This window comes from Leucopleurus acutus (genome assembly GCF_964270905.1).
Source record: "Leucopleurus acutus genome assembly, chromosome: 11".
In the NCBI taxonomy this organism is placed as follows: Eukaryota; Metazoa; Chordata; class Mammalia; order Artiodactyla; family Delphinidae; genus Leucopleurus; species Leucopleurus acutus.
Genome location: NC_139152.1, coordinates 51,156,511 through 51,169,314, shown reverse-complemented (window position 1 = coordinate 51,169,314; position 12,804 = coordinate 51,156,511). Strand labels below are relative to the sequence as shown.

At 41.9% G+C, this 12,804-nt stretch overlaps 1 protein-coding gene across 1 annotated transcript; it reads left to right on the top strand.

Moving 5' to 3' along the window:
* Positions 1-9,032: 9,032 nt before the first annotated feature.
* AVPR1A (arginine vasopressin receptor 1A) lies at positions 9,033-12,466 on the top strand (the record flags this gene model as incomplete). Its single annotated transcript, XM_082849592.1, has 2 exons — positions 9,033-10,017; positions 12,180-12,466. The coding sequence occupies 2 exons, from the start codon at positions 9,033-9,035 to the stop codon at positions 12,464-12,466; spliced, it is 1,272 nt and encodes a 423-aa protein (XP_082705718.1).
* Positions 12,467-12,804: the final 338 nt, after the last annotated feature.

Genomic DNA, 12,804 nt, shown 5'->3' with positions numbered 1-12,804 from the left:
TACACAAAAATAAACTCCAAATGGAGTAAAGACCTAAATGTAAGGCCAGAAACTATCAAACTCTTAGAGGAAAACATAGGCAGAACACTCTATGACATAAATCACAGCAAGATCCTTTTTGACCCACCTCCTAGAGAAATGGAAATAAAAACAAAAATAAACAAATGGGACCTAATGAAACTTCAAAGCTTTTGCACAGCAGAGGAAACCATAAACAAGACCAAAAGACAACCCTCAGAATGGGAGAAAATATTCACAAATGAAGCAACTGACAAAGGATTAATCTCCAAAATTTACAAGCAGCTCATGCAGCTCAATAACAAAAAAACAAACAACCCAATCCAAAAATGGGCAGAAGACCTAAATAGACATTTCTCCAAAGAAGATATACAGATTGCCAACAAACACAGGAAAGAATGCTCAACATCATTAATCATTAGAGAAATGCAAATCAAAACTACAATGAGAGGGGCTTCCCTGGTGGCGCAGTGGTTGAGAGTCCGCCTGCCAATGCAGGGAACAGGGGTTCGTGCCCTGGTCTGGGAGGATCCCACATGCTGCGGAGCGGCTGGGCCCGTGGGCCATGGCCGCTGAGCCTGCGCGTCCGGAGCCTGTGGTCCGCAACGAGAGAGGCCGCAACAATGAGAGGCCTGCATACCACAAAAAAAAAAAAAAAAAAAAAAAAAAAACTACAATGAGATATCATCTCACACCAGTCAGAATGGCCATCATCAAAAAATCTAGAAACAATAAATGCTGGAGAGGGTGTGGAGCAAAGGGAACACTCTTGCACTGTTGGTGGGAATGTAAATTGATACAGCCACTATGGAGAACAGTATGGAGGTTCCTTAAAAAGCTAAAAATAGAACTACCATACGACCCAGCAATACCACTACTGGGCATATACCCTGAGCAAACCATAATTCAAAAAGAGTCATGTACCAATATGTTCATTGCAGCTCTATTTACAATAGTCAGGACATGGAAGCAACCTAAATGTCCATCAACAGATGAATGGATAAAGAAGATGTGGCACATATATACAATGGAATATTACTCAGCCATAAAAAGAAACAAAATTGAGTTATTTGTAGTGAGGTGGATGGACCTAGAGTCTGTCATACAGAGTGAAGTAAGTCAGAAAGAGGAAAACAAATACCGTATGCTAACACATATATATGGAATCTAAGGGAAAAAAAAAGGTCATGAAGAAACTAGGGGTAAGACGGGAATAAAGACACAGACCTACTAGAGAATGAACTTGAGGATATGGGGAGGGGGAAGGGTAAGCTGTGACAAAGTGAGAGAGAGGCATGGACATATATACACTACCAAATGTAAGGGAGATAGCTAGTGGGAAGCAGGCGCATAGCACAGGGAGATCAGCTCGGTGGTTTGTGACCACCTAGAGGGGTGGGATAGGGATGTGGGAGGGAGGGAGACGCAAGAGGGAAGAGATATGGGAACATATGTGTATGTATAACTGATTCACTTTGTTATAAAGCAGAAACTAACACACCACTGTAAAGCAATTATACTCCAATAAAGATGATTAAAAAAAAAGACATCCAGGAGGCCAAAACTACCCTCCTCCTCAAAAAAAGAAAAACATATAAAATAAATAAGTTAGGTGCATCAATGGGATAGAAAAGTCTGAAGCCATAAAACTGATGATATAGAAGAATATTCAGTGACATGGAGAAAAGTTTACAATATGTTGTGAATTTGAAAAATCAGATTATATAATATGGTCTAATTTTAGTTTTATAAAAGATATACACACAGGAAAAGAACTGGAAAAGCATAAGCAAATGATAAGTGTGATTATCTATGGACGCTGGGTGTAGTATGAAACATTTTAAATTTTATTTACATTTTTCTCTGTTTTCACACTTTTATAAAATAATATTGTTCTAGGAAGAAAATACAGCTATTATCATTATAAATGAATGAATATAGCTTCTTTTTCTTCTTCCCCTTATTTATAACCACAGTAGAAGTAATATTAAAAGTGTGTTCCAGATTTTTTGTCTGCCCAGGTCTTCTATGGCTGAGTACTCCAAGTTAATATTCCATTATGATAAAATAAATCCATACAGGATTTAGTTGTGCGACACCACTTTTTTTTTTTGCGGTACGCGGCCTCTCACTGTTGTGGCCTCTCCCGTTGCAGAGCACAGGCTCCGGATGCGCAGGCTCAGCGGCCATGGCTCAGGGGCCTCTCGGACTGGGGCACGAACCCGTGTCCCCTGCATCGGCAGGTGGACTCTCAACCACTGCGCCACCAGGGAAGCCCTGACACAACTTTTTAAAATGCTGCATTGTTGTGATAGATCCTCATTGAAAGAATAGTTATATTCTTGAGAAGATGGACTGGCTTTTCAAACACAAGATAGGCAGAGATTCTGGAAAGTGTAAAAGTCTTCTCTCAAGATCAGTTACATAATAATTCTTCCTTTTTAATACTGTATTCCATGTAGGAATAAATAAAGAGCATAAGACATCCATTTGATTGCACGTACTCTGGAAATTTTAATGATGATGTCTTTATAGTTATTTCATTGTACTGACTTACCATGTACTCAGAAAACATTTTCAGATAAAAGTCTGTTTGGGAACACTGAGGCAAAGCCCCAGCTATTTCAAACCTATTCTATTTTACATCCATATCTTAAATATACTTGGAGAAATTAAACCTTAGAGATTCTTACATATACATAGAGGTTGTAGTCCAAATGGATTAAACCTTTTCTCAGGCAACAGGTCTGCTTTATCCAGGGATAAATTAGTTGTAAATATGTAATTATCACCATGAAAATCCTAATGAAAATAAAATGTACCATATTTCATATTAATCACAGTCCTCCCTGGTAATAGCAAAAAAAGAGATTTTCAGAAACTTTCAAGCATCTGGCAAGTATATGTGAGGCAGCAGACAGAAGAGGTAAGAGGAGTGGATGTAGAAATGGAATGTATTTCTTCAAAACTAACCCCTTGTCAAACCTCAAAAAAGAAGAAAAGGAGAAGCAAAAAGAATTTTTGTCTATTTTAAAAAGACAGTGTTCACAGGAGACCAACAAAATAATGACAGTATCACAATTCCTGATGTCAGCACCCTTCAAACAACACAAACCTTTTCTCTTGTGAAAAAGGAATTAATGAATACACAGAGGTGGATTCAATGATGCCGACTCACTAAAAGAATGTGTCTTAATGATTATCAAATTCTAAGCATAATATTGAAGTTGCTGAACTATGAAAATGCAGAGAATCCAAATACATACTAATTCATCAGGAGCAAAATTTTTAAACTCAACATTTTAAATGTGCTTATATTTTTTAAAGTTTTAAATTAAATCAACCATATAATTTTTTTAAATTAATTATTTATTTATATTTTTGGCTGTGTTGGGTCTCCGTTTCTGTGCGAGGGCTTTCTCCAGTTGCGGCAAGTGGGAGCCACTCATCGCTGTGCACAGGCCTCTCACCGTCGCGGCCTCTCCCGCCGCGGAGCACAGGCTCCAGACACACAGGCTCAGCAGTTGTGGCTCACGGGCCCAGTCGCTCCGCGGCACGTGGGATCCCCCCAGACCAGGGCTCAAACCTATGTCCCCCGCATTGGCAGGCAGACCCCCAACCACTGCGCCACCAGGGAAGCCCCAACCATATAATTTTTAATGCAAACAATTTTCTGAACATATGATATCAATAGTAAATTTAGAAATCTTCCTTTGGAGTGGCTTTTCTACTAATGCTGTATTGACTGACTTAGAATTTTTCAAATTCAAAACAAGTGATGAGATTTTAATTTTTCATCAACAAATATTAGGATATTTGAGATTTTGTTGAGCATGGGAGCCTCTCTTTAATGCCATAGCTCTGTTTTCTAACAGGCAAGCCCATTTTATCACATAAGAAAATAAAACTTTTTAAATAGGAGCAAATTCTGTCCTCATTTTTCATTTGACCCCAATAGAGTAAACAGTATTATAATGAAGACATGATGTTTTTCCATGTTTGACATGCAGCATTTTTTAGAATCCAGTGTGTGTGTGTGTGTGTGTGTGTGTGTGTGTGTGTGTGTTAAAGACAATCATTCACTGGGTAATTTTAAAATCAAATATACACTTACCTGTCCAGGATTCATAAGGCAGAAAGGTGACTAGAATCATTGAAGACCCTCTAGATATGAAAGCTGACTCTCTGTTTTCATGGAGATACTAGAGAGATTTAGGTGCTTAAGGATGGCTCCTCAAGAACTCATCCCTAATTTATCCAATCATCAAACACTTTCTGAAATGTATGTTCCTTCAGCACTCAAAAAACAGTTTCTATTACAATGTTTGTTAATTCCTTCTGCAAATATGTGTTAAATGCTTGTGATGTATATGGGCAGCAGTAGGGCACAGAGGTTAGAACACAGGCCTGGACTTCAGACGGACTGATGTGTGATTCAGCCCAGCCACTTGGAGTCTTGTGACTTTGGTTAAGTTGCTTAACCTCCCTAACCTTTGTTTTATTCACCTGTAAAGTGGGATAATAGTAAGTATATTCCTATACACAGTTTATTTTAAATACTACTTGAAAGAGTAAATAAAATAATAAATTTAAAGCTCTTAGCTCACGAATTAAGAGCTTATTCAGCGTTGGTAAATATTAATATTATCTATTATTATTTATTCTACTACTACTACTATCCTGTACTTAGTTTACTAACGAGAAAACCAAAGATATAGAATAGCCAGAGCAGATCCTACCTGATCTCTTAGTCTTAAAGGAGAACATATCATACACAGATGAAATGTTAAGTAACCACCCAAGTACCCCATATGAGTCTGCAAGATGCAGGAACATGAGGCTCACAGGTGGCAGTAGAGTGTGATGGTTATGATTGTCAATTCTGCCAGAATCAGTTCCTTCTGTTCAAATCCTTATTCTAATACTGACCAACTGTGTCACCCAAGGCTAGTTATTTAACCTCTCTGTGCCTCTGTTTCCTCAAATGTAAAGTGAAATAATAAGAGTACATCCCTTAGATGGTCATTGGGAGGATTAAATGAAGTAAAGCACTTGTGAGAGTGCCTGGCCCAAAGTGTTTACTAAATGTTAGTGAGCATTACACACTTCTTGGTATCCAGCTCAAGACCTAGCAGAGTGATGTGCAACAAATATTTGTTGATTTGCTAGAAGTAATGGTATGAATACCAGACTACAGCCCTGTGACTAGAGTGTCATTAATTTGTAATTGAAGGGGAAAGAGTCATTGTGGGCTATGGAAGTAAAATGAATGCTCCTACAGACACCCAATTTCTTCCTTTTCTCACTAAGACAAGAAGTAAACAGAAAGTTTAAGGAAAGGAAGAAGAACATATTGATTGCAGCTATAAAGCAGTACATAAGGTAATGTGATAAACTAAATGTAATCCATTGACATTGGGCATCTCTGCCCCTGGACTTTCTGATTTGACTAAATCTGGTGGTAGTACCCCAGAGTTCTGGAACTCCAAGTACACTTACTCAGTGTTCTTCAAACTGTATCCATTGTCCTGTGACATGTGCATCACTATTCCACGGGAAAAGTAAAAGGATGGGTGTTTTCCATGGTCAAATAGCTTTGGGAAACACTGATAAACACAGTTAAGTAGGTTTCTCATAGGTTTTTTATGTATGAATCTCTAGGAGAGAATAAGATGCAAATACAGCACCTCCCCCAATGTATTCAACTGTGGAACTCTTTTCTCATAGAAAACCTGTCATCATTTTCTATTGCACAGAAGGGAGGTGGGGAAATGCTGCTTCAATTGGAAGGAAAAATCTTATCAGCAAAATAACAAGTAATATGGAACATATTTACATATTTAGGGGAAAAAGGGAGAATTAATGTTTTGAATACCCATGAAATGCCAGAAACTCAAATGACAACTTAAATAATCCTTGCAGTCACTGCATTATGTTTTATCACCAAGATTTTACAGATGAAGAATTTGAAGCTGAAAGATTAAAATAAAGTCACACAGCTATTGTACTAAGGGAAAGGGGTGCCTGTTTTCATTAATTGAAATACTTCTTAAATATATGGAATTGCAAACTGGAAGAAGGAAGAATGACAGAGAAAGATAACTCCAGGACAAGTATGCACAACTCCCATTTTTTTTCTTTTCATCATTTCACCCCCAAAATATGTTAACTGAAATCCACTGAGAATAAGATGGGGAAAGCAGTAAGTCTTAATACAAGAAGTACAGAGCAAATAGAAACAGCTCTAAGACAAAGCACAAGATGCCACAGAAAATACTGGCTATGCTCTTTTCACATTTTAGGACCACAATTCCTTTACCTTCCACTGAGTAATTTTCATAGCAGATACGTGAATAGTGAGTCAGTATTTCAGTGGTCCTGGTTTCCTTTGAATAGAGAACCAGTAAAACCAAGACAAACACATTTTTAAAACTCCATAGTTTAAAAGAGGGACCGGGTTGTGGAATCTGCCTTGAACATTTTTTCATATATATATATATATATACACACACACACACACATATATGTATCATATATATGTATATATATATATACACACATATGTAATATATATATATATGTGTGTGTATATATATAATACACACAGGTAATTAGCACTACTGTTCACTGAAAAAGAATATCTTCCAACTGTGCCCACCAATGTAGCCTAACAAGTTATTTTTATAACTTGGATATAGTTTTATTATTGGATCAGAGGGCCTGACACAGATGAATGATTTTCTGAGAGGCTACCACACCATCCATCTGGAATAAGAACACGCAAAGGAACTTTGGTAACCCTGTACTGTAGATTCCTTCCCTTCAGGAAACCTCAAAGCTCAAAGGTGTAGGACCAAGGGCAATAAAATTGCCAGGTTCTGGCCAATGGACCACTTTTGCAATACTCTGGGACACTAGGGTCAGACATTATTTTTCATATGCAACACTAATAATGTAATTTGTGACTCAAAAGAAGGTCACCTCTCCGAGTCAGTGACTATTACCTAATTGCTTGAAGGATTTTTCCAGACAGGTGGTCTGGAAATATTTTACTTACTGACGTCTCTGAACTTTTCAAGTCTTTTGCCTCCAAGATATCTTGGAGAAAGTGAGACAACGCCACACACCTTGTAGTTTTGAGAGCATTTCCCCAAATAGAACATTGTCTTACTTGATCCTCAAAGTAACCTCAAAAGTAGGTAAGGCGGGTACTTTCATTCCCATTTTAAAGATGTATAAACAGAGGCTTATGCAGTCACAATGAAGGACTCCCAGGGTCGAGTCCAGCACTCTTAGTGTGACAGCCTTGGGACTCAGCGTGCATGAACTGGGAAGCAAAGTGGAATTATCACTGAGAACTGCATCTCAGAAAATCTTTTGGTTTCTTTGCCTACATTTCATAGATATTCTTCTCAATCAAATTATACCATGGCCACAGTACACAAATGTTCTGACCAAAAAGTCATGTTCGTGTATCTACAGAGTAGATAACCTTATAAAGTGTTTACTTTTTCCTTTTTTCTTCTTTTGTGAAATAGCCTGAAAACAGCTCCCCCTTGCCGTCCTTCCAAGCGTATCTTCACCAAAGTTTAAAGGCAGAGCTAAGGGAGAGGGTTAGTAATCCTGCCCGTCTCATGCCCCGCAGCTGGACTCCAGCTGCCCAGAGTAACTAATTAATAGGTAGGTGGTCTTTTCTCTCTTTGCTTCAGAGAGTCTCTTTTCTGCCTGGAGGTTGCCTCTTTCTCATCCACCAGCACAAACAGCCTGGCGGCTTTTCGCTCCGGTGTCCTGGACAGCGCTGCCTGGGCTGCCGCTCTCCAGCAGCGGCTCTTCGTCCACCCGAGGAGATGTCCCCACGATTCAGTAGTAACCAGACGAAGTCCCCATGGACTACTGTGGCCCAAATCCCGCCCATCCCAGCTGTGGGAATCAGGCTTTTCCCGGAGAAAACCCCAGGAATCAAGTTTAGAGAAAACTCCTTAAGTCCCACCCACCCCCCAACACGCTCCCAGCCCCGGGGGAAACTGGAAAACCAGGAGACATTCCTTTTCCCCGCTGTAGATAAGTGCACTGTACAGGCAGCCGCCGGGACTGCGAGCGCGTCCTTCCGGTCCGCGAACGCGGGCAGGGTAACAAACAGCAGGCATCAAAGTTACCGGGAAGAGAGCGCCCTTTAAGTCACCCAGTTGTTACCCTACAGAGGAGGGCGGAGAGGAGCGGGGTTGGTGTGAGACGAAATTCCCGTAGCCACGTTGCCCTGAGAATAAAATTAGACTGGCTTCCCCGGGATGGGCGGACTCGCTGCGGAGGGAGACACCCAAGCTGATGCAGGTGGGCACACGCGCCAAGTTCAGCATCAAGAGCACCCACGCGGGCGGTGGACTCGGGATTTCTGGGTATCATGTTGACAGCGTCTGTTGAAGTCAAATGCGGGGGTTAAGGTGACCCTTGAGGGAGGCTAGAGGAAATGATGGTAAACCCGGAAAAGGCATGACATGTCCAGATCTCCAAGGTTTTTTTAGAAGAGAGGGAAAGCGCCACGGTCAACCCCCTATTACGCCAAGTAATCCGCGAGTTCCCAGCCCCACCCCTGCAGCAGCGATGCAAAGAGGACAAATCACCGACGTAGGGAGGGGGGAAAAAGAAAACCCCCAGGGAAGAGGGAAGGGAGGCAGCGAGTGTAGGCACCGAGCAGTCTCCAACCACTGAGGCGAGAGGGAACGCGATCTGGGGAAACAAACTCCGCATCAGTAATTTGAGTTTGGAGCCCAGTGCTTTCAGAGATTCGGAGCGCACCTCCCCAGCTTCGCCCGAGTTGAGACAGGGCAGCTCAGGCAAAGGGGCGGGCAATTCGACCGAGAGCGGCCGAACTGGCTGGTGGCACACGCTGCGCCGGGAGACACCCGCAAGAGAGCGAGCAGAGCCCGGCTCGCGGTGAGCGCTACAAGGAGGGAGCGCACCGCGCGAGCAGGCGGGAAGGGAGTGGGCCTCCGCCGAGGCCGAGGAAGCGCTGCATGGACAGCATGAGTTTCTCCGGGAGCCCCGGCGCGGGGCCCGCGGGGAACTCCAGCCCATGGTGGCCTCTGGCCGCCAGCGGTGCCAACACCAGCTGGGAAGCGGAGGCGCTCGGGAAAGATGACAGCCCGCTGGCGGACGAGCGCAACGAGGAGCTGGCCAAGCTGGAGGTCGCCGTGCTGGCCGTGATTTTCGTGGTGGCCGTGCTGGGTAACAGCAGTGTGCTGCTGGCGCTGCACCGCACGCCTCGCAAGATGTCCCGCATGCACCTCTTTATCCGCCACCTCAGCCTGGCCGACCTGGCCGTCGCTCTCTTCCAGGTGCTGCCTCAGCTGTGCTGGGACATCACCTACCGTTTCCGCGGACCCGACGGGCTCTGCCGCGTGGTGAAGCACCTGCAGGTGTTCGCCATGTTCGCATCGGCTTACATGCTGGTGGTCATGACCGCCGACCGCTACATCGCCGTGTGCCACCCGCTGAAGACGCTGCAGCAGCCGGCGCGCCGCTCGCGCCTCATGATCGCTGCCGCCTGGGTGCTGAGCTTCGTGCTGAGCACTCCACAGTACTTCGTCTTCTCCGTGGTCGAAGTAAGCAACGTCACCAAGGCCTACGACTGCTGGGCCAATTTCATCCAGCCCTGGGGTCTCCCCGCCTACGTGACCTGGATGACCGGCAGCATCTTCGTGGCGCCCGTGATCAGCCTGGGCACCTGCTACGGCTTCATCTGCTACCACATCTGGCGCAACGTCCGCGGAAAGACTGCGGTGCGCCAGGGCAAGGGCGCCCGCGCGGAGGGCGCAGGTGGCGCCTTCCACCAGGAGCTCCTGCTCGCGCCGTGTGTCAGCAGCGTGAAGACAATTTCCCGCGCCAAGATCCGCACGGTGAAGATGACCTTCGTGATCGTGACGGCTTACATCGTTTGCTGGGCGCCCTTCTTCATCATCCAGATGTGGTCTGTCTGGGATAAGAATTTCCCCTGGGTCGGTAGGTGTCGCGGGACGATGGAGTAAGGTGCACAGATGGGGTCTGTGTGCTTGGGGGGGTGGGGGGAGAGAGTTTCTTTTCATAATATCCTCTAGGGCAATAGTTTTTAAACTTCGTGCATGAGAATCACATCTTGAGCGGAACTGTTAAAAGCCAAAGTCGTGGGATCCCCACCCCAGACGTTTTGATTCAGTAGATCTGGAATGGGGCCCAGGAATCTGCATTTGTAACGAGCTCCTAAGACCACAAATCCAGAAAACTGTGCCCTAGAGTCAGCCGCGCAATTACAGAACTGAATAATGACTTCTTGCCAAAGCACTAACCGCTGTGTTAAAACCCTGCTTTGAAGTCTGTTGGATTCAGAGCAATATGTATACTGTCACAACTGCTTTTTGCTAGTTTGTGAAAAGTATCGCAATGTAAAATTTTTGTAGAAATGCCCCAAAGTAAGGGTAAAACGGACATATTTTTAATTTGAAAATAGTTTAAATGTGTTGAAGAGAGATTCTTAAGTCAATCATTTTAATTTGGCATTTAGCTAGTGTTCCATTTCTTATCATAATGTTTTGATTTTTTTCCTACAATTACTTTAACACTTTTTTCTCCCCAGTGTTTCAAAGCAGGATTATTAATAAACTCTAAATTTGTTAGACTGATTCATTAGTCTTTCAGCACTAACTTAACCACACAGCTGTACATCTCTCCACACAACTCTTGCAGTTTTCTGAGAATGTCCTCCGCACCTACTAGCTCGTTTGATTTTAATTCCTTCACAAACTAGGAAAACCAGCTTCACGAGAACTTACCCCCAAAAGCATTATTTAATATTGTAACTTGAAAAAAATTTTCCTTTGATAAGGAAAACAAAAAATTTTTTTCACATCAAATATATTACAGAAATGTTGCTGACAACAACTGTAATTGGGAAACAGGTATCTGGGAAGAAGTGTCTCCTTTTGTTATTTTGAAAATATAACTTTGAAAGTTGTATGTACAAATTAAACACTTGAGAGTGAATTTAATTCAGACAAATAAAAGTCATGGCTATAATAGCACTGATGATGAAAAATACAACATAAATGCTATATTTCCTGTCTTGTTTGGTCTTGGCAGCCTCTTAAGTATTAATCAAATAAAAAATTCAGCCTATTTGTTGCTTTATCAGGATTCAGACACAATTACTAAAAAATTCTTCACTTGTGCACAGGTATGTCGATGATTTCCATTCTTTCTGAATACAGTCTTAGTCCCGGATCCTGATCACCTTTAAGAGTAGCATCTTAGCACAAAGTTTGATTAACTAACCTGTAATTTATTCTGGTGCAACAAGAGTGAGAAGGCCCAACTTCATAATTAATAAGGGAAAATCAGTGCTTGCCTATTATTCTTACCTTTAGAAAAGGTATATTCTCAGTGCAATAGTTCTATGGTGAAAGGTGATATTTATGTAGTTTACCAGTGCAAATACACAAAAAATAGTTCAAAGGACTGTCGGAATTTCTTAATTTATCTGTTCTTCATAATATAATTTAATTGTTCAAGCCACAATCAGAGATGGTTTTCTTTTAAAATCAGATGAAGCTTCTAATTAACCAAAGAAAACAACTAAATATTGCATCTTTCAGGGACCTATTTCAACTATCCCCTTCGGTACAGATTTCTTATTACAAGAATATGTTTAATAGTAAAAAATTTAAAACAACTAAACATGGTCCATAATGTCATACTTTTGCCTGAGTTATCAGGATGGATATAATTTGGTATATGTGGCTATAGCCTCTAGAAATTTCACTGAAATGGAAGCCGTTCTCTAAGTGCTGTGTTCATTAGCACACGCTAGTGCTAACACAAAGGATTCAAAACTTTATTAAGTTATTTAATATGCTTAACCTCTTGGAAGTCCCACTCATTCTACTTAAATATTTTAATAGTGGTTTAAAATCCCTGAATTAATTTCAAGGCATCTTGCCTACGAAAATATTTTACAACCAAGCAATTTCCATTCACCAACCATTTCCCTGACTGATAAACAAAATACTTTATTTTCTATATTGACCCATAACATTTTCCAGCTTTCGTGAACCAACAGAAAAATGAGTTTATCCAGTGCTGCCACTTGCATTTGACTAGTTAAATGCTCTCCCCTTATGTTTTCCATACAGAGTCGGAAAACCCGGCCACCACCATCACTGCATTACTCGCTTCCTTGAATAGTTGCTGCAATCCCTGGATATACATGTTTTTTAGTGGCCATCTCCTGCAAGACTGTATCCAAAGCTTCCCATGCTGCCAAAACATGAAACAAATATTCAACAAAGAAGATTCTGACAGTATGAGCCGAAAACAGACTTCCTTCACTAACAACCGAAGCCCCACAAATAGGACCGGCGTGTGGAAGGACTCAGCTAAATCCTCCAAGTCCATCCAATTCATTCCTGTTTCATCCTGAGCATGCAGCCTGACTCCTGTAATGGACTTTTCAGCCCACTGACTGAATCCAGCTAGAAATTATTAGAACAAATATAAGATAAATCAATCTGTTGAGTACAAGACTGTGTTTCTAGTTGCATTTTCACATTGCTACAAGCAAAAGCTATGAATTGTTTTATACGGAATGTTAATAAAAACATGCCACACTAAAATCTGCAGACCTAACCCAGAAATAACAGAAGTCATATTTCTAAAGGAAAAAGCATAACCACCTGGCTTTATATTTTGCTGTGGGTTTCTTTTCTTTTTATTTCTGACGTAACTAAGGTTTGGTTGGTTTAGAAGTCGTATAATGTA